The 26,329-nt window shown below is 46.5% G+C and overlaps 1 protein-coding gene across 1 annotated transcript in view; it reads left to right on the top strand.

Moving 5' to 3' along the window:
* Positions 1-26,329, top strand: part of LOC124719724 — a 141,187-nt gene that overhangs the window by 86,173 nt on the left and 28,685 nt on the right. The window contains exons 2-3 of the mRNA XM_047244927.1: positions 6,995-10,626; positions 10,759-10,863. Of these exons, the coding sequence (XP_047100883.1) occupies positions 8,329-10,626; positions 10,759-10,863 (2,403 nt within the window). The 5' untranslated portion in view covers positions 6,995-8,328. The remainder of the gene's footprint in view (positions 1-6,994; positions 10,627-10,758; positions 10,864-26,329) is intronic.

Here is a 26,329-nt window from a genome sequence, read left to right as displayed (position 1 = left end):
CCCAGAATCCAAACTTTTTGATAATAGGCTATTGCCAATAACAACATACTAAAACAGCGAGTCGTATGAAATAGTTCACTCTTTTATCACAGGCTAATACCATGTTAACTTATTCGTCGTATATTATTACGATAAAAGTAGTGCAAGTAATGTTTGCAACATGTGAATTACTACCTACCTACCTCACTACCACAAAGAAAGAAACCAATCGTTTCCGTCGTGAGCTTCAAAATCCGGCCGTAATGTAGCTGCCTTTGTTCCTTCCAGAAAACGGAAAGCAAACCGCTTTGTCGTATCTACCAGCAGAATTCACAATTCCACTGCCGGCCAAGTCTTCTTGTTCTGCTATACACAAAAATCGCATCCCAAACAAACTCGCATTCAATTACTGCTCTGTCACTGTGCTGTTTCTTCCTCATTCTCCGCCGTTTTCCCAGATCGTGGATGCTGTGTTCCGCACGTCCACAGTCCAATTCCGAACAGCAGCCGGATGCTGGGTTTTTGCCCCGCCCCGGACCGTTTCTCCACGTATTCACTGCCCCTTCGCGCCGTTGTGTCTGAAGCTACACGGCTTCCACAGTTTCAGACGGCGACCTCACCATTCCGCCAGGCCATTGCTCGATGTTTTGCATCGGCCGACCTCGTTATCTTCGCTAACGACGAATGCAGACGCGGCTGCACGAAAAACCGCAGGTATTTGCTCCGTCAATGTTCTGGCTGATCGAGCAAGTCAACGGCGCAATAAAAGGGTTCGATGTGTCCGTTTCGAGTCCGCACTCCTACGGCCAAGAACAGCAAAGCCGTCCTCACACGAGCCGTGACATCCGACGTGCAACGTGCTGACTTCTCCTCCACTTGGTACCACAGACATGCATTACTAACTGGCAATACCGTGTGCAGTATCATTGGTGTCACCGAAGGCAGCAGTTTAGAATAGCAACATGGCGGCGACCGCAAAGGACGTGTCAACAGCTGTTTATTTCCAGAATGAGATTTTCACTCTGCAGCGGAGTGTGCGCTATTATGAAACTTCCAGGCAGATTAAAACTGTGTGCCCGACCGAGACTCGAACTCGGGACCTTTGCCTTTCGCGGGCAAGTGCTCTACCATCTGAGCTACTGAAGTACGACTCACGCCCGGTCCTGACAGCTTTACTTCTGCCAGTATCTCGTCTCCTACCTTCCAAACTTTACAGAAGCTCTCCTGCGTACCCTGCAGAACTAGCACTCCTGAAAGAAAGGATACTGCGGAAACATGGCTTAGCCACAGCCTGGGGGATGGGAGATGTTTCCAGAATGAGTATCCTTTCTTTCAGGAGTGCTAGTTCTGCAAGGTTCGCAGGAGAGCTTCTGTAAAGTTTGCAAGGTAGGAGACGAGGTACCGGCAAAGTAAAGCTGTGAGGACGGGGCGTGAGTCGTGCTTGGGTAGCTCAGTTGGTAGAGCACTTGCCCGCGAAAGGCAAAGGTCCCGAGTTCGAGTCTCGGTGGGGCACACAGTTTTAATCTGCCAGGAAGTTTCAGATGTTTATTTGTTCAGATTTTTCCGTGTTGTATGGCCGTCGTCCATGGAACTCTTCAATCCATGACGTTTCGTCCAACGTAGCCTTGGACGAAACGTCAGGGATTGAAGAGTTCCATGGACGAAATGTCAGGGATTGAAGAGTTCCATGTACCACAGCCATACAACCGGGGGAAATTCTGAGCAGCTGAAACATCCGGTCGTGAAAGTCTTCATTGTTTGAACTGTTTATTTACTGGTAACACGCTCTTCAGAAATGGGAATAAACTGATACAACTACGTTACCTTTAAAGTTTTGACATAATGGTCAATACATGGATCGTGTTTGGCTGTAATTTCTCGTACAGCAGACGAGAGATACAAGGAAAGGAACATGTCTCATTGCAAGCATAACTAGAAATATCTTACCAATTTTTTGCTTCGGACTGTATGTAAGCCTAAATTATTACATTATAGTTTGTATAGTTTGTAATGGAATGTAGTCGAATTAAGTCGGGTAATGCTGAGGGAATTAGATCAGGAAATGAGACACTTAAAGTAGTAAACGAGTTTTGCTATTTGGGGAGAAAGATAACTGATGATGGTCGAAGTAGAGAGGATATAAAATGTAGACTGGCAACGGCAAGGAAAGCTTTCTGAAGGAGAGAAATTTTTTAACATCGAGTATAGATTTAAGTGTCAGGAGGTCTTTTCTGAAAGTATTTGTATAGAGTGTAGCCATGTATGGAACTGAAACATGGACGATAACTACTTTGGACAAGAAGAGAATAGAAGCTTTCGAAATGTGGTGGTACAGAAGAATGCTGAAGATTAGATGGGTAGATCACATAACTAATGAAGAGGTATTGAATAGAATTGGGGAGGAGTTTGTGGCACAACTTGACAAGAAGAAGGGACCGGTTGGTAGGACATGTTCTGAGGCATCAAGGGATCACCAATTTAGTACTGGAGGGCAGCGTGGAGGGTAGAAATCGTAGAGGGAGACCAAGAGATGAATACACTAAGCAGATTCAGAAGGATGTAGGTTGCAGTAGGTACTGGGAGATGAAGAAGCTTGCACGGGATGGAGTAGCATGGAGAGCTGCATCAAACCAGTCTCAGGACTGAAGACCACCACAACAACAACAGTTTGTCTTATCCGAAGTACTGGCGGTATTTAAATAGTTTATGTATATTTTCGGGGTATGATAATCTAGCATTGAGAGGCGTAGCTTAATGATGTGCATTTAACCAGTTTTGATCAACTTAGATTTTTCTTCGAATAGTGTGCTCGTTTTCAAAGTGCTCCTGTAGGTAGAAACTGCTATCAGTCGTTGGTAAGAAGTGTCTTTGTTTATTTGAGTGCTCTTACCAAAACTACAGACTGTTTTAAACGTGTCCATATGTAGCTTGGTGTTATTCTCATAACACGATTCTAAAAAAAAAAAAAAAATGGTTCAAATGACTCTGAGCGCTGTGGGACTTAACATCTGAGGTCATCAGTCCCCTAGAACTTAGAACTACTTAAACCTAGCTAACCTAAGGACAGCACACACATCCATACCCGAGCCAGGATTCGAACCTGCGACCGTAGCAGCAGCGCGGCTCCGGACTTAAGCGCCTAGAACCGCTCGGCTACAGCGGCCGGCTCTTGTACGAGCCTGCAGATTCATGTTTTCCTTGGTTTTGCTAAATCACTTTCTACAAATTCCGGGATAAAGGTTAGGAACTGCGCCATAAACACAGCTGTATTGAGTTTTAATGTGGCAGTCGATTTTCAGTCACACCCTGACCATCCCGGCCATACAAGACTGTCAGTACCTTCTTTATAAGCCTGAGTCAACCCTATGGAAGTGAAGTAAGGCTCTAGGGTCTGGAACATAGCTGGAACAACGCCTACAGCAAAGTTTTAGCAACCGATATATGTTCGTACAAAATACTTAATAAAACGATAGTAGCAGAATACATTTATCGGACTCCGATATAGAGTGTGTACTGTTATCTGTGGAGAGAACAACGCCATACGGGGATGGTGTAGAACGTACCTGGCACTGAATTGCAGAACAGCAAGATAGCACGTCTCACTTATATCTGTGTTACAATCAGACGCAAACTGCTATCCCGTAAATAAGAAAAATAGCTCAACATCTTTGGTAGGACATATTCTGCATTACCTGACCAGTGACCGGGAAGAGCCATCCTATCAAGGGTACGCAGTATACCATACAGATACCTTTTCTAAATCATTTTGCAGTTGCTTGTGATCTACTGATGACAATAAATGACGGCATCCTCTGCTAACAAACCTAGAGGCACAGATTGTCTTCTAAACCGTATACAAAATTTAGGAAAAGCAGACGTTCTACAGACTTCCTTGGGGAGGACCATATACGAGGGGCGTTTGAAAAGTCCGTGCAAAGTCCGAGAGATGGCACCACCAGTGCGTATCGAGGTCATGTTGAGCTAGTAGCATCTTTGGTAAAAGAACGCACACCAAGTTTCAGCCATATTAGTCTGTTTCTTTGTGTTTGGCATTCGAGTGGATCAAGGAAGTCGAGTGATTGTCAAAAAATGGACGAAGAAGAATTTCGTGTCGTGATTAAACATTACTTTATGAAAGGCAAAACGCCTCAGGAGACTACAGAGAAGCTTGATAAACATTACGGTGACTCTGCACCTTCGATTATGACAGTTTATAAGTGGTGTCCAAATTTTCGGAGTGGCCATGTGGGCACAAGTGATGCTGAACGTTCTGGACGCCCTGTGGAGGTTTACGACTCCAGAAATCATTGATAAAATCCATGACATGGTGATGGATGACGGAAGAGTTAAGGTGCGTGAGATTGCTAGTGCTGTGGGCATTTCGAATGAACGGGTACATAATGTTTTGCATAAACATTTGGACATGAGAAAGCTATCCGCAAGAAGGGTTCTGCGATTGCTCACGCTTGACCAAAAACGGGATCGTGTGAAGTGTTGCAAGGATGGTTTGCAGCTGTTCAGGAAGAATACGCAGGACTTTAAGCGTCGTTTCGTCACTGTGGATGAAACATGGATACATTACTATACTTCTGAGACCAAAGAACAATCTAAACAATGGGTTACCAAGGGAGAATCTGCACCAAAAAAGGCGAAGACCATTGCTTCGGCCGGCTATCTGGAAAAGGGTAAAACTATTACAGGTGCATATTATTCATCGTTATTGGACCGTTTGAAAACCGAGCTGCAAGAAAAACGCCGGCGATTGGACCGCAAAAAAGTCCTGTTCCATCACGACAATGCACCAGCACACACCTCAGCAGTTGTGGTCGCAAAATTATTGGAAACAGGATTCCAACTCGTTTTACATCCCCCTGTTATCCAGACTTGGCTATTTCGGACTATTATTTGTTCCCCAATTTGAAGGAACGGCTGGCTGGACAAAGATTTTATTCAAACGACGATGTGATTGCAGCAACTAATAGCTGTTTTGCAGACTTGGACAATTCCTATTATTCGGAAGGGATCAACAAATTAGAACAGCATTCGACGAACTGTGTAAGTCTAAAAGGAGACTATGTTTACCCCAAAGACGTAAGTAGTTTTTATTTTTGCACGGACTTTCCAAACGCCCCGTCGTATTACTTCTGTTCTATTCGATGAATTAGCGTCGATTACCATAAACTGTGACCTAGCTGACAGAAATTACGAATCTGGTAGCACAATTAAGACGCAATTTGATTAGAAGCCTCTTGTAAGGATTATTATCAAAAGCCTTCCGGAAATCTAGAAATATGGAATCAGTTTGGCATCCCATTTCGATAGCACTCATTACTTCGTGCGAATAAACTGCCAGACGGCGGCAGTGGCCGAGCGGTTCTAGGCGCTTCAGTTCCAAACCGCGCGACTGCTACGGTCGCAGGTTCGAATCCAGCCCAGAGAATGGATGTGTGTGATGTCCTTAGGTTAGTTAGGTTCAAGTAGTTCTAATTTCTAGGGGACAGATGACCTCAGCTGTTCAGTCCCATAGCGCTCAGAGCCATTTGAACCATTAAACCGCGAGTTGTGTACTACAAGAACGATATTTTCTGAATCCACGCTGACTGTGCGCCAATAGACTGTTTCCTGTGAGGTAATTTGTAAAGTTCGAACACATTGTCTGTTTCAGAATCCTATTGCAATCCGACGTCGATGATATGCATCTATAATTCATCTGATTACTCCTATTTCCTTTCTTCAGTATTGTTGTGACCTGCACCACATTCCTGTCTTTATGTACGGATCTTTCGTCGAGTTAGCGTTTGTATATGATTTCCAAGTACAGAACTATTGTGACAGCGTTCTCTGAAAGAAACCTAACTGGAATACAATCTGGACCAGAAGACTTGCCTTTATTAAGTGATTTAAGCTGGTGTGCAGCACCGAGGATATCTGCTTCTAAGTTACTGAAGTTGGTAGCTGTTCTTGATTGTAATTCGGGAATATTTATTCCATCTTCTCAGGTGAAAGTATTTCGGAAACCTGTGTTTAGCAACTCTACTTTAGCGGCATTGTCATCGGTAATCTCACCATTGGCATAGCGCAGTGAAGTTGTGCTGTCGAAGTCTTGCTATTGGCGTTCTTTGCATATTACTGGACTGTCTTCGAATTTTCTGCCGTAACAAAGGATTTTCGGATCCATGTTCGCATAAACTTTTTGTAATATTTTGGTTTGAAGAAATAAACCCCTGTAGTTTCTGACACGTTTTCGTACACCTTACGCATCATATGATATGTGCTATAGGTATAGTGGTCGGATGGTACAGGTTGCTATTGTAGACATCTGACATATCGAGGAAATATACTTGTGAGTGCAAACCTGTTGTCCACCACCTGGGTGACCATATCTGATTATATGGTATCTGTACAGATATCATTGGTGATCTCACAGCTCTAGAAGAATTAAATTACAATGAAATCTAGACCTTTAGCTGCTTACAGGCGTTCATAAATATCAACGGGGTTGAAAAATGTGTGCCCCGACCGAGACTCGAACCCGGGACCTCCTGCTTATACGGCAGACGCTCTAACCGCCTTGAGCCATCGAGAACACAGAAGAGACTGCGACTGCAGGGACGTATCTCTGCAACACTCCACTTGAGACCCACACTTTCCAACTTCCTGTCCACACACTACATTTGCAGGCCGGGACACACATTTTTCAACTGTCTCCGTTGATATTTATCAATGCCTATAAGCAGCTGAACGTCTAGATTCCATTATAATTTCATATCTGATTCTAGTCTGCAGTAGTCGATTCATATTTTAAGTCAATCCTGTGATCTATGTACTTCGACTTCATCAAATAATCGGACAATTTCTTTTGCATGGTTAGTGGCCACAGATTGAAAAGAAATTTATTACTAGCCGCGTGTCACAAATTCCGAGTTTCCAATACACGTCGTAAGGTTCAGGAGGAAATAGCCAGTGCTAGCAACTCACTGAAAAGAATTTTGCCTTATAAGTTGTGTATTTTCAGATTTCGCAACTATGTGAAGGAGGTCGTCTGATCAATCTTCGATGTGGACGAAGACTGCTGAAAGAGAAGCGTGTTGAGAAGAGGAGCCCGGGTATAAAGAAGTGCAAAGAGAAGTGGGAAGCCAAGAGGAAAGCCGTCTGTAATTTTTCGACAGAAATCACTATTCGAAATTGTTATGGCCAGCAACCAGTTACGTCCACTGACACAAGTTGAAATACAAAGCACCCAAGAAATGACGACGTGGTGTTTGCTTTGAAATTACATATTCTGAAATACTTATATATGTACTATCTACTCTTAGTAAGTTTGTAATGTTGATAGGTATCAACATCCTAAGTGCATTTCATTACCTGAACACTTTGGCACTCAATGAATCTGTAAGATGTGTTTAGTAGGTCAGCTAGACAAGTGCAACTGCATCTAGACGATAATATCCTTTGTGGTATCTACGAAGATGAATAAACACCTGGAAGCTAAAAAGTAAGTGAAGAACAATTTCAAAAATATATAAACCAATGTAGCAAGTTTCGAAGCTATCATGCGAAAATTGTGAATTAATTCAAACAGCTGATCATGTGAGATTCCAGACTGGAAAGGGGAGAAGAATATAGAAGATCTCAAAGGTCATCAAACATTCAAGGTAAAACTTGCATTATAACTATCATTTAAAACTCCTGTTGCGAAAGACAGTGGGGATTCACTACTAAGAAACTGGATGTATGGACAGCAAATTTTTAGTCACTGGGAAAAACAGCTTTATGTTAAATGAAGATGCAATGCTATAATAAATTTGCAGCAGCTGAAAACTAGATTTCATTCGTGTACATACCATGAGAATATTATACTAGTGAAAAACTTCATCTAGAGCTCATGTGAAGCAATAAATCAGATGTATAATTCTTAAACCAGCCTTGTGTATTTTGAAGACATAATGGAATAATTTCAACATCTGGATGTGATACCGGTTTGCATCAAGAGGATATAAAATAACTCTTTGGAAAAAGTACTTGAAATCCACCTCATACTCGAGTGAAGCAAAGGTTACTTGAAGAACTTCGTGGCATACATTCAAAAAGAACTAGAGTGAATGAAGATAGGTTGTGTAGCTGCATATATTAAGGCAGTAATATCGGCAAAAATCAACAAAATTCATTGATGCACCTGGGGCATTTTCATACTTCAAAGATGGACCTGCCACAGTATTTAAATTAGATTCAGTGTTATAGATGGAGTTTTGAGGGCACAACTGAAGTTCCTGAAAGCTGTCTCAATAGCTGGTAACAGAAGAATAATTTCTGCTAGGAAGCTTTTGCCACGAGAAAGTTGGGTGCAATATGACCAAGGAGAAGCGATGGTGGCGCCGCTCCGTGCCCTGGTGGGCGCGCCAGCGAACCCCCACCTACCAGTCACGTGACGGCGACGGCAGCGCCACGACGGACAGCGCCAGAGTTGCGGATGGCGCCTCCAGCGCCCCTAGCGGCGGGGCATCTCCACCACCAGGAAGCGTAGCTAGCTTCGGGTCCGGCTCTGGCAGTAGGAGAAGCACCTCGACCAGCCCAGCGAGGGACGAAATGGGGCAGATGCCCAACATAAACTTCTCCTTCTTTGGGAACAGCAAGGAAGACCTGAACAGAGATAGCCAGATATCTCCGGGAGATCCTCAGGCGACTATGACGACATTCCGGACATCGGTAAGCCTGGAACTGGGACACACAGTTCCACTGGAGGACGACCCGTCAGAGAACAAAATCCCAGAGTATGCCAAGGTAGTGAAGAATTCCAAAAACGGCACCGGTCTGGTGGAGCCGCCGCGACTGAGGAGCAAAACGATGCCGAGCTCAGTAGACTTCTGTAGGGACAACCAGCGGTACTCCAATTGCTTCCCTGGGTACGAGGAAATCGGCTCCTTGAGACAGGTGTCGAAAGTGACTGACGCCGAGTGTTCACGTCCGGGGTCCTCTATGAGCAGCCGGACAGTCCCAGAAGTTTCCCAAAGCGTGTCCTCTAGAGCTGGATTTAGTCACCTGTCGGCATCTCTCGAGGGTAGAAAGGCGAGCTCGCGATATTTGAACAGTGAGAACGTTGCTGCTTCCGGAGACAGAGGTTACGATAATGACGACGGACCTGATTATGAGGAGTTGAAGGTGTCCCCGGTTTTCCAACAAACTCGGCAAGAAGCGACCAACGGGGCGCACTACGAGAGACTGGTACTCGTCGACGGACCTGAACCAAAGACCGATCGAACGGTAGAGGCACGGCCCGAGCCACCAGAAGTACCTCAGCGGGTTCCGAATACGACAGAAGTCCGCACTGGAGAGAAACGTACATTGGCGAATGCTGCTGACAAAGTTAATGGTCTTTCCCAATGGACACTCCGGTATGGTACCACCATGCTGCAGAAGTTGAGGAGGCCAGGAAAGGCTGCAGGCAAGATAGCAGTGCCTGATGATACCACCTCTAATGGGGCCGAAACTTCAAATGGTGGTGGTGGACAACCAGCTGGCGAGGATCAGCCTTCTCTATACGAGATACCGCGGAGTCACACAAAGGTGGTTATAATGCAGACGAGTCTCGCGTCAGTCACAGTCCCAAATGGCAGCTCCAGTAATACACGAGAGTGTGATGATTCCAAACTGCCTTGCAGCAATCAAGAGAGGGCTCATCTATACGGTAATGCAGACAATGCTGCGAACTATTCTAAGGAAGTTGGAGGTACGAAAGTGGATAGAGGTAGTCTACTGCAGAGTGATGTGGGGAAAAACTCGGGAAGGTACACCAATATAACTGAAGACTTCGTGGCTGGTGTGAGGTCACTGAAGGGAGGTAAGTCTGAGGGCTGCTCCGATGAAGTGGAGAAGAGTGAGGTGCTTGGAGGGATTGATGTGGGGAAGTGTGATGAGAGGAATGTTGTTCAGGAAGGGAGGGGAGCAACTGTTGGATCACAGAAATTGGCGAAAGTGTGTAGGAGTGAGGGGGAGGTTGTGGAAGATAGTGAGCTAAGTGTAAAAGAGGCTGAGCAGTGTTGTGTGGTAGTGAAGGTGGTTACGATTGCAGGAAAGAGAGTGGAAGACGGCGATGTGGATCAGAAAGAGGCGAAGTGTGCTGGGGAGGATCTAGCAGAATCGAAATTGGACGAGTTAGGTACGGGAATCGCCGGCGCGGTTCGGAAAGAGCCGGAGTCGGCCGGGGAGTTCCCGAAAGAGCCGACAGCGAGCGAGGTAGGTCCGAAGATGGCCGACACCGATCGGGAAGAGCCGAAGTTGGCCGGGAAAAGCCCGACGGAGCCGGAACTGGTCGAAATGAGTCCGAAAATGGCCGAAGACGGGCGGGATGACACGAAAGCTGTCGACGATTCCCAGAAAGGCAGAGAGAAGTTCGGAACTGAGCGGAAGTTGGCGGGTACTGACGGGGAGTCGACGAAAGCGGTCTTTTCGAGTCGCGAAGGTTCTGCGGAGACGGAAGGCGACACGGAGGCGTACAAGTCGACGTCCCGCAGCCCCGACGGCGCCTGCTGGGAGGACAGCGGCGACTACGAAAGCCTGACGGTGACGTCGACCGGCGACTACGAAGACCTCGAGTACTGCGAGTTCCGGCTGGGAGTCCGGGCCGGGGGCGGCGCCGGGGGCGGCGTCGCGGGCGGCCGCGTCCGGCGCACGCTGCGGGCGGCGGCGCGCTGGTGGCGCTGCGAGCGGGGGCGGCTGGCGGCGGCGGTGGAGCGCCAGGCGGCGGCGCAGGCCGTGGGCGTGGCCGGGGGCGGCGCGGAGGCGGCGGCCGAGCTGGTGCGCCGCCGCCGCAGGGCCCGCCTCCAGCAGGGCCACGGCCGCCCCCACTGCCACGCCGCCCCCGGGCCGCACTGCTGCGTGCCGGAGGTGAGCCGCGCTGCCTGCCAATCAATTCAGGAAGCCCCACTCGTTTAATGTTGACCAGATGACTAAAAAGAGATGGGCCCTCCACCCCACACCAACAGTTCTACTGTCACCTCCGTCAACATGTTAGTTATCTCAATAATTCATAAACAGTCTTAATCGCATTTGTTATTATTATTATTATTATACCGCCAACCGGTTTGAACCAAACGTAGGGGTCATCTTCTGGGCGTTTACACTGTGAAATTATACAGGGTGTTACAAAAAGGTACGGCCAAACTTTCAGCAAACATTCCTCACACACACAAACAAAGAAAAGATGTTATGTGGACATGTGTCCGGAAACTTTCCATGTTAGAGCTCATTTCATTACTTCTCTTCAAATCACATTAATCATGGAATGGAAATACACAGCAACAGAACGTACCAGCGTGACTTCAAACACTTTGTTACAGGAAATGTTCAAAATGTCCTCCGTTTAGCGAGGATACGTGCATCCACCCTCCGTCGCATGGAATCCCTGATGCGCTGATGCAGCCCTGGAGAATGGCGTATTGTATCACAGCCGTCCACAATACGAGCACGAAGAGTCTCTACATTTGGTACCGGGGTTGCGTAGACGAGAGCTTTCAAATGCCCCCATAAATGAAAGTCAAGAGGGTTGAGGTCAGGAGAGCGGAATTGGTCCGCCTCTACCAATCCGTCGGTCACCGAATCTGTTGTTGAGAAGCGTACGAACACTTGGACTGAAATGTGCAGAAGCTCCATCGTGCATGAACCACAAGTTGTGTCGTACTTGTAAAGGCACATGTTCTAGCAGCACAGGTAGAGTATCCCGTATGAAATCGTGATAATGTGCTCCATTGAGCGTAGGTGGAAGAACATGGGGCCCAATCGAGACATCACCAACAATGCCTGCCCAAACGTTCACAGAAAATCTGTGTTGATGACGTGATTGCACGATTGCGTGCGGATTCTCGTCTGCCCACACATGTTGATGTTTACAATTTGATCACGTTGGAATGAAGCCTCATCCGTAAAGAGAACTTTTGCACTGAAATCAGGATTGACACATTGTCGGATGAACCATTCGCAGAAGTATACACGTGGAGGCCAATCAGCTGCTGATAGTGCCTGCACACGCTGTACACGGTACGGAAACAACTGGTTCTCCCGTAGCACTCTCCGTACAGTGACGTGGTCAACGTTACTTTGTACAGCACCAACTTCTCTGACGCTGACATTAGGGTTATCGTCAACTGCACGAAGAATTGCCTCGTCCTTTGCAGGTGTCCTCGTCGTTCTAGGTCTTCCCCAGTCGCGAGTCATAGGCTGGAATGTTCCGTGCTCCCTAAGACGCCGATCAATTGCTTCGAACGTCTTCCTGTCGGGACACCTTCGTTCTGGAAATCTGTCTCGATACAAACGTACCGCGCCACGGCTATTGCCCCGTGCTAATCCGTACATCAAATGGGCATCTGCCAACTCCGCATTTGTAAACATTGCACTGACTGCAAAACCACGTTCGTGATGAACACTAACCTGTTGATGCTACGTACTGATGTGCTTGATGCTAGTACTGTAGAGCAATGAGTCGCATGTCAACACAAGCACCGAAGTCAACATTGCCTTCCTTCAATTGGGCCAACTGGCGGTGAATCGTCGAGGAAGTACAGTACATACTAACGAAACTAAAATGTGCTCTAACATGGAAATTAAGCGTTTCCGGACACATGTCCACATAACATCTTTTCTTTGTTTGTGTGTGAGGAATGTTTCCTGAAAGTTTGGACGTACCTTTTCGTAACACCCTGTAGATATTCGTCAGAAAGACTCCGTTATACAGCAGTTAAAATTACGTAAATTTAAAATATGTTATCCACTGGTCGACTGCTGGTGGTGTCACTCCTGTCTACATAACGGTAGGAAACTATGCGGGACTCACCCTTCGTATGGGCTTAAATAGCGTGCTGAGGTCACGTGAGTAGACTGAAACAGCCCCAGCGGCGATGAACCGCATTTAACACAGTATTATATGTAATTACTAGATCACCTTGGTTTAACATAAATTTAAGTGACAGTAAATAACAGAAAACGGAACCATTCTAGAGAGCTGGAAATTTTTATACATAATAAACAGAATCCGGCAGCGATGCTGAATGAACAAATAGAGTGTCACGATAAAAAAATTTTCGAGCTATTCGAAAATATTATTTGTACACAATGATGCTACTTTTCCTTTTATTATTTTAATACTTTAATTCCTGTAATGAGTACCACAAACGTTTCGTAAACTTTTATCGTATGTTTAGATTTTTTAGATTGTTTTCACAACCTCAAATAAGTGACATATCTGTGGATGAGGAGCCATGACATACCGCTACCATGGCAACGGACGCCGTGGCCAGGGCAGAGATAACACCATACGAACAACCCAGGTGCTACCATGACGACGGCGTCCTCGCTACACAGACTAGAGGGCTCCTGATACACGCTTTGTAATCCATGGCAACAGATCCCTCACCACAAGGAGTAGAGGGCTCTGTAGTCCTTCTATATTAGCCGTTTTAGTAAACTGACTCAAATGTTTTCTACGTAAATGTACGAATAGATATATTATAATACAAGACGACACCAATTTTTGTGTGTGTCACAAGTTGTTTTACTTTATATTGTGGCCCATAATGTAATATACCTTTACGAATTTTACGAGTTGACTACGGAAGATTTGTGATTATTTTATAATTAACACTATAATTGTAACTCTTCTTAAATGAAATGGTTCCGTTTTCTGTTACTTGCTGTCACTTAAATTTATGTTAAACCAAGGTGACCAGTAATTACACATAATAAACTGTGTTAAATGCGGTTGATCGCCGCTGGGGCTGTTTCAGTCTACTCACGTGACCTCAGCACGCTATTTAGGCCCATACGAAGGGTGAGTCCCGCATAGTTTCCTGCCGTTATGTAGACAGGAGTGACACCACCAGCAGTCGACCAGTGGGTAACATATTTTAAATTTACGTAATTTTAGCTGTTGTATAACGGAGTCTTTCTGACGGATATCTGTAATTTCATAGTGTAAACGCCCAGAAGTTGACCCCTACGTCGGGTTGAAACCGGTTGGCGGTATAATAATAATAATAATAAATGCGATTAAGACTGTTTTTGGATAATTGATTAATCATGCTAATCGCTGCTTCGTCTCCACAACCATGTTGTCCAAAAATTTATGTAAGTTATCTAATAGGTGGATCACAGGATGCTGGGCTGTGATGTTATCCGTGCGTCTGGGTAAGACTACGCATTAACACGGTCCATCAGGTGATAGATAGTGGACGAAACGCGAGTGAGGGTAGCGATTTGAAGAGCAGAGGGAAATAAGTGCCAAAGCTCGTGCCGTGGGAAAAAAACGTCTGCGACAGTGAGTTCAAAAATGGCTCTGAGCACTATGCGACTTAACTTCTGAGGTCATCAGTCGCCTATAACTTAGAACTAATTAAACCTAACTAACCTAAGGACGTCACACACATCCATGCCCGAGGCAGGATTCGAACCTGCAACCGTAGCGGTCGCTCGGTTCCAGACTGTAGCGCCTAGAACCGCTCGGCCACTCTGGCCGGCCTGCGATAGTGGGATGGGTAGTAAGAGCAGTAGTGGCTTACTAGCTGCGATAGTTCGTGCAAGGTTGGGTTTGTTAGTGTGGGTATCATGCAGCATTACCATGGCAGGCGATGGCGATGTATCGGAGTTTGCTGCATTTCTGGGGTCAACGGATGCGTCCGATTCCCCCCGTCTGCTTTGACCCACGACATAAGGGTGTTGTGGTGTGTGATGTCATTACGACGCGGAGTTTATGTGTTGGTTGTGTTTGTAGATGTCGTCATGTTGTGCTTTTTGAGTATTGAATATGTTTTAATTTACGTAGAAGTGTTTGACTTTTGAATTTTTGAGGCAGTGTGGTTTTGGTTTTGTTTTTCGTAGTTGTAGGTGCTGGTTTTTCCGTATCAACAGTTATGGTTGACCTACATAGGTCAAGGAAAATCACCGATTCCAATTTTCGTAGTTTTTCTGTTGGTGTTTCGGTATCGTCACCTGCAGTTGATCAAATAGGTCAAGGGAAGTGTCTGATTCCTGTAGATTATGTAATTTTTTTGTTGTGTTTTGGGATCTTGGTGTATCTTGTTTTTACTGTTATATTTAGCTTTTCCCCTCCCTAAAACCCACAATTTCCCACGGCTGCCCGGTTTGTTTGATTGTATTTTTGGAGGGAGATGTTATTGTCTTATTTATACGTATTTTCGTGTTTGTTGCCGTGTGTATGTAGTGACATCTTAAGTGCCATATTGATTACGTCATGGGCCAAAGCAGACGGGTGGAATCGGACACTTCGGTAACAGGTTCGTTGTAATTAGTGGGAGATCGGTCATAGATCATCTCACTGTGGGGGGGGGGGGGGGGTGGAGCTTGTCTCTGCATGCAGTGTACGGTACGGCTTCCCTGCGTGGTGCCAGGTATTCAGCAAGGGTGTTCCAACAGATAAACCAGAGTATTCGGTACCACACATCGGCTTTGACCAATGACATCATACAGTGTGACAATTATTGAACTACGTGAAATGAAATCGTCATAACTTCTGAACTCTTTGCGTTAGGACGTTCAAGCTGTATGGTTGGCGGCGGGGCATGATGGGAATTATACGGTTTGGTTTAGCGGCGAAGCCCATTTTCATACGGATGGGTTCGTCAACAGGCAAAATTAGCTCTGAGACCTTAATTGTGCTGCCTGCTCTAGTGTCTTTCTCTGGGTCCCAAGTCATGTGAGTATTCCGTGCAATGAACCTTTTGGCTAAAGGAGCACTTACTCACTCCCCGTTCGCTTTGCCGATTGCAGCTGCGTACTTGCGGGTGCCGGTTTCGAGTCACATACGTAATGCATCACTGACTCAGGGTATTTTTCCAGATGGGTAAAAAGATGTCACTGTCAGTCCTCTCTACAAAAAGGGGGAAACCACGGATGTCAATAATTACCGGCCAGTATCCTTGCTCACAGCATTTTCAAAAATCTCTGAGAAAGTAGTGTACTCAAGAGTGGTTAGCCATCTCAACAGTAATGGGATGCTTAGTAAATCACAGTTCGGATTTCAGAAATGCTGTTCCACTGAGTCAGCAATATACAATTTCACTGCAAACATGACAGAGTCTTTAAATAGTAAAATGTCACCAGTAGGAATATTCTATGACTTATCCAAAGTATTTGTGTGAACCATGACATTATGTTAGAGAAATTACAATTCTATGGTATAAGTGGAACAGCTTATGAGTGGTTAAAGTCATATCTACAGAACAGGAAGCAGAAAGTCTCTTTATATGCTTCAAGTGATTCAAAGGAGTTTGCCACCTCATCTAACATTAGGTGTTCCATAGGGTTCGATCATGGGTCCCCTCCCTTCTTATGTGAAACAAGATGCTGAACTGACACTGTTTGCTGATGATACAAGCATAATTATTAATCCAGTAAAAGAAAGTCCGATATAAAATGATGCAAATAAGGTCTTTGGAAAAGTTATTAATTGGTTTTCTGCGAATGGGCTTGCTCCGAACTTTGAAAAAACACAGTTCATCCAATTTTCTACTGCGAGGAGTACAGTTCCTTCATTAAATATAACACAACAACAGAAGTCTGTAGCCAGGGTAGAGCATACTGAATCTTCCTGGCAGATTAAAACTGTGTGCCGGACCGAGACTCGAACTCGGGACCTTTGCCTTTCGCGGGCAAGTGCTCTACCATCTGAGCTACCCAAGCACGACTCCCGCCCCGTCCTCACAGCTTAACTTCTGCCAGTATCTCGTCTCCTACCTTCCAAACTTTCTCATTCTGGAAACATCCCCCAGGCTGTGGCTAAGCCATGTCTCCGCAGTATCCTTTCTTTCAGGAGTGCTAGTTCTGCAAGGTTCGCAGGAGAGCTTCTGTAAAGTTTGGAAGGTACTGGCAGAAGTAAAGCTGTGAGGACCGGGCGTGAGTCGTGCTTGGGTAGCTCAGATGGTAGACCACTTGCCCGCGAAAGGCAAAGGTCCCGAGTTCGAGTCTCGGTCGGGCACACAGTTTTAATCTGCCAGGAAGTTTCATATCAGCGCACACTCCGCTGCAGAGTGAAAATCTCGTTCTGTAGAGCATACTGTGTTTGGGTGTTCATCTAGATAAGAATCTTAATTGGAAAAGTCATATTTTGGATCTCCTAAAGCTACTAGGTTCAGCAACTTTTGCAATCAGAATAATTGCCAATTTTAAGGATGTAGAAATTAGTAAGCTAATATACTTTGCATACTTCTCTGATGTCATACGGAATAATATTCTGGGGCAACTCAACACTTAGGCAAAAGGTATTCACTGCTCAAAAGAAAGTAGTTAGAATAATGTGTGGGGTTCATAGCCGCACATCTTGTAGGCATCTGTTTAAAAGGTTAGGAATTCTTACAATTGCTTCACAGTACATTTACACAGTAATGAAATTTTTTCTCAACAACATGGGCCAGTTTAAAATCAACAGCGACATCCATCATTACAATACCAGAAAAGAAAGGCCTACACTATCGTTTACTTAAGCTATCTTTGGCACAGAAAGGGGTAAAATATGCTGCTATAAAACGTTTTGATAAATTACCAGATGGAATAAAATGTCTGACAGACAGCAGTAATAGTATCAAAAACAAATTGAAATCATACCTCCTTGTAACTCCATCTATACGATAGATGAATTCTTGAATATGAGTAAATAAATCTGGAAATATAATATATGCATGTTGTGCCATTTAAGGGAATGGGATAGATAATAGAAATATTTAGGTATAACGCTATAAACAAAAAAAAGAAAACCTTGTTTCCTGAGCGCGTTTCTTGTGCATTTGACACGTTCCACATCGTAACAGTTTTTCCGTGCTATTGATCAATGGAACGCTTAACTAACTAACTACACTACTGGCCATTAAAATCGCTACACCACGAAGATGACGTGCTACAGACGCGAAACTTAACCGACAGGAAGAAGATGCTGTGATATGCAAATGATTAGCTTTTCAGAGCATTCACACAAGGTTGGTGCCGGTGGCGACACCTACAACATGCTGATATGAGGAAAGTTTTTAACCGCTCATACACAAACAGCAGTTGACCGGCGTTGCCTGGTGAAACGTTGTTGTGATGCCTCGTGTAAGGAGGAGAGATGCGTACCATCACGTTTCCGACTTTGATAAAGGTCGGATTGTAGCCTATCGCGATGGCGGTTTACCGTATTGCGACACTGCTGCTCGCGTTGGTCGAGATCCAATGACTGCTGGCAGAATATGCAATCGGTGGGTTCAGGAGGGTAATACGGAACGCCGTGCTGGATCCCAACGGCCTCGTACCACTGGCAGTCTAGATGACGGGCACCTTATCCGCACGGCTGTAACAGATCGAGCAGCCACGTCTCGATTCCAGACTCAACAGATGGGGACGTTTGCAAGACAACAACCACCTGCACGAACAGTTCGACGACGTTTGCAGCAGCACGGTCTATCGGCTCGGAGACCACGGCCGCGGTTACCCTTGACGTTGCATTACAGACAGGAGCGCCTGCGATGGTGTACTCAATGACAAACCTGGGTGCACGAATGGCAAAACGTCATTTTTTCGGATGAATCCAGTTCTGTTTACAGTATCATGATGGTCGCATCCGTGCTTGGTGACTTCGCGGTGAACGCACATTGGAAGCGTGTATTCGTCATCGCTATACTGGCGTATCACCCGGCGTGATGGTATGGGGTGCCATTGGTTACACGTCTCGGTCACCTCTTGTTCACATTGACGGCACTTTGAACAGTGGACGTTACATTTCAGATGTGTTACGACCCGTGTATCTACCCTTCGTTCGATCCCTGCGAAACCCTACATTTCAGCAGGATAATGCACGACCGCATGTTGCAGGTCCTGTGCGGGCCTTTCTGGATACAGAAAATGTTCGACTGCTGCCCTGACAAGCACATTCTCCAGATCTCTCACCAACTGTAAACGTCTGGTCAATGGTGGCCGAGCAGCTGGCTCGTCACAATACGCCAGTCACTACTCTTGATAAACTGTGGTATCGTGTTGAAGGTGCACGGGCAGCTGTACCTGTACACGCCATCCGAGCTCTGTTTGACTCAATGCCCAGGCGTATCGAGGCCGTTATTACGGCCAGAGGTGGTTGTTCTGGGTACTGATTTCTCAGGATCTATGCACCCAAATTGCGTGAAAAGGTAATCACATGTCAGCTCCAGTATACTGTATTTCTCCAATGAATACCCGTTTATTATCTGCATTTCTCCTTGGTGTAGCAATTTTAATGGCCAGTAGTGTAACTAACTCGAGATCTCTGATCGCTCGGGAATGGAACGCCATCAGATATGCGATGCTGTCCCGTCAAACTGCACACAATCCCGGAGACTACTGCATCATGGTGCTCGTCTTTCCGCTTCTCCCAGCACGAATGCACATTCCTGTGTTGTCTCCACATTGGTCGTATCAGATTGAACCTACAGCTTTATGTAACGAGTCGCCCCAACTTGTGTTTGTGGAGCCTTGCAGACAGGAGCTCATATCTTTTTAGAATCCCCCATCCTTTTGGGCGTCCTTGCTAACAAGGGAACCTCCCCATCGCACTCCCCTCAGATTTAGTTATAAGTTGGCACAGTGGATAGGCCTTGATAAACTGAACACAAATCAATTGAGAAAACAGGAAGAAGTTGTGTGGAACTGTGAAAAAATAAGCAAAATATACAAACTGAGTAGTCCATGGGCTACACAGGCAACATCAAGGAAAACGTGAGCGCAGAAGTGCCGTGGTCCCGTGGAAGCGTGAGCAGCTGCACAAGGAGAGGTCCTTGGTTCAAGTCTTCCCACGAGTGAAAATTTTACTTTCTTTAGTTTAGCATAGTTATTATCTGTCCGCTCGTTCATTGACGTCTCTGTTCACTGTAATAAGTTTAGTGTCTGTGTTTTGCGAGCGCATCGCAAAACCGTGCGATTAGTAGACGAAAGGACGTGCCTCTCCAATGGGAACCGAAAACATTTTATCGCAAGGTCATAGGTCAACCGATTCCTCCACAGGAAAACACATCTGTTATATTCTATACGACACTGGTGACGGCATGTGCGTCACATGACAGGAGTATGTTGTCGACCCACCTAACTTGTACAGTTGGTGAATGGGTAAAAAGATTCTTCTACCTTGCCCGATTTAGGTTTTCTTGTGGATGTGATAATTACTCCCAAAAAAGTGATGAAAACATAAGAGTTTGTCACATAAACTGAAAATAAAAAATTAAACTTTTCACTCGATGGAAGATTTGAACCAAGGACCTTTCGTTCCGCAGCTGCTCACGTTACCACGAGACCACGGTGCTCCTGCGGTCCCCTTCTCCTTGATGTTGCTTATCTGTCCATGAACTACTCAGTTTGTATATTTTGCTTATTTTTTCACAGCTCCACACAACTTCTCCCTGTTTTCTCAATTGATCTGTGTTCAGTTTTTCAAGGCCTATCCACTGTGCCAACTTATAACTAAATCTGAGGGGGGTTCGATGGGGAGGTTCCCTTGTAAGTAAGGACTTCAGGACTCATTGCCTCTAAAATTGGAGGAAGACTCAACGGCTGGTTGAACTGATTCTCAGTTTTCTCCGTGAAAGTGATTTTTATTCTCGGATATTAGGTTTGAATTCACCTCTTGAGCAGGAGCTGCGTGGTTGGGGATCGGGCATCTCCCACTAATTCCCGTCCCTACAGTACTTCCTTGACTACTCTTTCATCTTTTACTCTGTTTAAACCGCTTTTGAGTTCGGTTTGCCTCCTTTCTCCTGCACCCAGATTTCTACTCTGCGTGTCGCACTTTGTTGAATAGTGGGCGCTTTCGAGTGTAATGGATCGGGGATGGGACTCTTTGGGTCTGAAAAGTAGTTGTAGTGCCGAAATTGCGTGGTGACGTAAGACATTGCAGTTTCTGATGGTAGCGCCGAACGCCGATTACATCAGCGTTTCCCTTCACACGCCTCCCCCCCTCCCCCCCCCCCCCCCCCCCACTGCAAAGTCGTATGTCATGTAGATTTTTGTTCGTGATTTTCAGCATCTGTGTTTAAAGAATACCGATGTGACGAAATAGCACACTAACTGCGTTAAAAATTATACCCCCCCTCCCCGGCCACCCCCCTCCCCTAGTAGAATCGGACTTCTTCTTTCCTGCCACATGTACACTGAAGCGCCAAAGAAACTGCCATAAGCATGCGCATTCAAATACATTGACATGCAAACAGGCAGAATACGGCGCTGCGGTCGGCAACGCTTATATAAGACAGCAAGTGTTTCGCGCTGCTGTCAGATCGCTTACTGCTGCTAAAATGGCAGGTTATCAAGATTTAAGTGCGTTTGAGCGTGGTGTTTAGTCGGCGCAAGAGCATCTCCCAGGTAGCGATGAACTGGGTTTTTTTTCCGCACGACCATTTCACGCGCGTACCGTGAATATCAGGAATCCGGCAAAACATCGAATCTCTTACGTCGCTGCGGCCGGAAAAAGATCCTGCAAGAACGGGAGCAACGATGACTGAAGAGAATCGTTCAACGTGACAGAAGTGCAACCCTTCCGCAAATTGCTGTAGATTTCGATGCTGGCCATCAACAAGTGTCAGTATGCGAACCGTTCAACGTAACTTCATCGATATGAGCTTTCGGAGCTGAAGGGCCATTCGTGTACCTTTGTTGACTGCACGACACAGAGCTTTACGCCGCGTCTGGGCCCGTCAACACCGACATTGAACTATAGATGACTGGGAACATGTTACCTTGTCGGACGAGTCTTGTTTGAAACTGTATCGAGCAGATGGACGTGTACAGGTATGAAGACAACCTCATGTACCCATGGACCCTTCATGTCAGCAGGGGAATGTTCAAGCTGGTGGAAGTTCTGTAGTGGTGTGGGACGTGTCGATTCGGAGTGATACGGGACCCCTGATACGTCTAGATACGACTCTGACAGGTGACACGTATGTAAGTATCCTGTCTGATCACCTGCACCCATCCATGTCCATTGTGCGTTCCGACGGACTTGGGCAATTCCAGCATTACAATGCGACATCCCGCACGTCCAGAATTGCTACAGAATGGCTCCAGGAACACTCTTGTGAGTTTAAACACTTCCGCTGGCCACCAAACTCCCCAAACATGAACATTATTGGGCATATCTGGGATGCCTTGCTACGTGCTGTTCAGAAGATATCTCCACCCCTCGCACTCCTACGGATTAACTGACAGCCCTGCGGGATTCATGGTGTCAGTTCCCTCCAGCACTACTTCATACATTAGTCGAGTCCATGGCACGTCGTGTTGCGGCACTTCTGCGTGGTCGCGGTGGCCCTACACTATATTAAACAGGCGTACCAGTTTCTTTGGCTCTTCAGTGTAGCCGGCCGAAGTGGCCATGCGGTTCTAGGCGTTGCAGTGTGGAACCGCGAGACCGCTACGGTCGCAGGTTGGAAACCTGCCTCGGGCGTGGATGTGTGTGATGTCCTTAGTTTTAACTGGTTCTAACTTCTAGGGGACTAATGACCTCAGAAGTTGAGTCCCATAGTGCTCAGAACCATTTGAATCTTAAGTGTATTTGTTCCTTACAGTCAAAGAGAGAGATTGGAGGTGTGGAAAGCTCAAAAAGTGGTAAGACTCCTTGACACAGTGAATGTGAAATTATGCTCTACTACACCTTCAAAAGTAAAACTTCAAATATGTTCCGAAATTTGTGAAAATAATATGATATAAAATAAAAATATCGGAGTCGACATGCCTTTATATCGATATGTGACGAGAAGTCGCTTGATTATATCGATATTTGGTGGGTGCGTCCTGATATCGATATTTTATCTACAGCCCTAGTGACTGCAGTGAGACTCGTTTCCCGAGTTGGGCGCGCCGACGTGTTTACCGGCCCCACGGCGGCTGTCGCCAGATACTCTGCGTCCCGTTTATCGCTGCCTCGTTGCTTCCCACCTAGTTCCATCGGTTTGCTTCCCTTTTTTTATTTGTATTTCACATCGCTGCAGCCTGCCTTGGTAGTCTGGTCGATTCTCAGAATAGCACGGGATGCCCTGAACCTTCGCTGCCGCCTTCTGTGTGTGTGTGAGTGTATGTGTGTGTGTGTGTGTGTGTGCTCGCACGTGTTCAGGAGGGAAGCCAGGAGAAGACGTGCCCCATTAGACCGAGCCGACCGCTGCCTTTCTGTGGTTTGTCAACGTCGACACTTCTCACTCCACCGTCTGCGCCTTACGACTCGGTCACAAATTCACGCCCTCAGGGGAATTTGTGGGATGTGCGTGGATTTGTACGTGAGCCGCGGAGAACTTAGTTTTTCTGAGTTCTGAGAAACGAAAGGCTTTGCGTTTCGTTTGATATAAATTCATGCTTTACAAAGTTCGTACGCCTCAGGTTAGCCGAGAGCGCTAATGCGCTGCTTCCTGGACTCGGGTAGGCGCGACAGCCCCGGATCGAATCCGCCCGGCGGATTAACGACGAAGGGCCGGATGGCCGGGCAGCTAGGGCGTGGTTTTTAGGCGATTTTCCACATCCCACTAGGTGAATACCGGGCTGGTCCCCTCGTCCCGCCTCAGTTACACGACTCGTAGACATTTGAAGCACATTCGCACTATTTCACAGTTTACACTAGACGTAGACAGTTGGGGCACACTACTTCCGTCTGTGCGTCTGATCCTGGCGGAGGTTCGAGTTCTCCCTCGGGCATGGGTGTGTGTGTTTGTCATTAGGATAGTTTAGGTTAAGTAGTGTGTAAGCATAGGGACTGATGACCTTAGCAGAAGTCCGATAAGATTTCACACACATTTTTCAGCTACTTCCGTCCCGGGCGTTAGGGGGTAGTGACTAGAAGGGGATCCAGCCACCCTCTGAAACTAACTTTGCCAAATATCCGTAGTACCAACTCAGACCCGGCAAAAGCTGGATCTGGATACAACGACAACAATAATTCGTGATTCATTTGATGAAATGTACAAATGAAATATTATCGTTTACTGCAGATATTTTAGTTATTTATACCTTAAATTCCTTTTTATAGTCCCTAAAAGTTGGAGTCGTACTTTCCCCCTCAAAAATTTACTCGTAGTGAAAGGTAAAGTGGTATAAAAAAATGGTTCAAATGGCTCTGAGCACTATGGAACTTAACATCTGAGGTCATCAGTTCCCCAGAACTTAGAACTACTTAAACCTAACCAACCTAAGGACATCACACACATCCATGCCCGAGGCAGGATTCGAACCTGCGACCGTAGTGGTCGCGCGGTTCCAGACTGTAGCGCCTAGAAGCGCTCGGCCACCCCCGGCCGGCTAAGAGCCAAACCCTGGCCAAATTTCAAGTTTCCATCGTTAATGGTTTCGGCCGAATTATGATAAGTCAGGACATTTCCTTTTGTATACAGAGACTGCTTTCTCTCACGTTTATCTCGCGGGGGCTTAACAGCAATTGTCGTTCTCGCGAGGCGTTCGCGGTTGCAACAATAAAGGGAAGTGACACTGATACACAAACCACCCTCCACCACGCACCTTATAGATGCTTCCAGAGTGTAGCTGCATATGGAGATGTATTCTCATGCCAGCTCGGACGAAAGGGTGTCAGTATTGTGTCGACATAGGCAGGACTGGTGTTTGCCCGTGGGCTAGTTTTCTGTGCCTATAGGAACTCGGCTTTGGGGCGTCTACTTCCACGCTGAGATACCCCACTTTGCATTCTCGATCCAGGCGGTCACTACAGCGTCGTGTGTGGGCGCTGTCTTCGCGAGAGGAAGCTTAAGGTAGGGCGTGCCTTGCCGGCCTCGCTTTCCACGGCCGAAGGTCAAGAGCAAACGCGACGCCATTGCATAAGACGCGCCGGCGCCGGGTGGATGTGGCTGCCTGCCAGCGCATTCGCTCCAGTTAACTTTCTCATGCACGACCGTCGAACACTCACTTCGCCTACACTTGTGTGTGTGTGTGTGTGTGTGTGTGTGCGTCGCATGCCAAGTGAAGCCGTTCTCACACACGGACGACTAATTCGAGAGCATTTTTCCACGCAAGCGATGCATCATTTGGTGCCCCCCCCCCCCCCTCTCCACCCTCACTGCCTGTAAGACATTAATTACATTTCCTTGCGCTTTTACTCGCATACACAATGTGATAAAAAGTATCCGGACACCCCCAAAAACATACGTTTTTCAAATGGCTCTAAGCACTGTGGGACTTAACACGTGAGGTCAACAGTCCCCTAGACTTGAACTACTTAAACCTAACTATCCTAAGGACATCACACACATCCATGCCCGAGGCAGGATTCGAACCTGCGACCGTAGCAGCCGCGTGTTTCCGGACTGATGTACCTAGAACCGCTCGACCACAGCGGCCGGGCGTTTTTCAAATCAGGTGCATTGTGCTACCACCTACTTGCAGGTGCTCCATATCAGCGACCTCAGGAGTCATTAGACATCGTGAGAGAGCAGAATGGGGCGCTCCGCGGAACTCATGGACTTCGAACGTGTTCAGGTGATTAGGTTTCACTTGTGTCACACGTCTGTACGCGAGATTTACACACTCCTGAACATCCCTAGGTCCACTGTTTCCGATGTGACAGTCAAGTGGAAACGTGAAGGGACACGTACAGCACAAAAGCGTACAGGCCGATCTCGTCTGTTGACTGACAGAGACCGCCGACAGTTGAAGAGGGTCGTAACGTGTGATAGGCAGACATCTATCCAGACCATCACACAGGAATTCCAAACTGCATCAGGATCCACTGAAAGTACTATGACAGGTGCGAGGTGAGAAAACATGGATTTCATGGTCGAGCAGCTGCTCATAAGCCACACATCTCGCTGGTAAATGCCGAACGACGCCTCGCTCGGTGTAAGGAGCGTAAACACCGGACGATTAAACACTGGGAAAACGTTGTGTGGAGTGACGAATCACGGTACACAATGTGGCGATCCGATGGCAGGGTGTGGGTATGGCGAATGCCCGGTGAACGTCATCTGCCAGCGTGTCTAGTGCCAACAGTAAAAATCGGAGGCGGTGGTGTTATGCTGTGGCCGTGTTTTTCATGGAGAGGGCTTGCACCCGTTGTTGTTTCGCGTGGCACTATCACAGAACAGGCGTACATCGTTGTTTTTAGGACCTTCTTGCTTCCGACTATTGAAGAGCAATAAGGGGATGGCGATTACACATTTCAACAGGATCGAGCACCTGTTCATAATGCACGACCCGTGGTGGAGTGCTTACACGACAATAACATCCCTGCACACATTCCTGGTCTGAATCCTATAGAACACCTTTCGGATGTTTTGGAACGCCGACTTCGTGCCAGACCTCACCGACCGACATCGATACCTCTCCTCAGTGCAGCACTCCGTGAAGAATGGGCTGCCATTCGCCA

The sequence above is a fragment of the Schistocerca piceifrons genome, chromosome 11, assembly GCF_021461385.2.
Source record: "Schistocerca piceifrons isolate TAMUIC-IGC-003096 chromosome 11, iqSchPice1.1, whole genome shotgun sequence".
Taxonomy (NCBI): domain Eukaryota; kingdom Metazoa; phylum Arthropoda; class Insecta; order Orthoptera; family Acrididae; genus Schistocerca; species Schistocerca piceifrons.
Note: the sequence above shows the minus strand (reverse complement) of the source record. Positions and strands in the feature narration are given on the sequence as shown.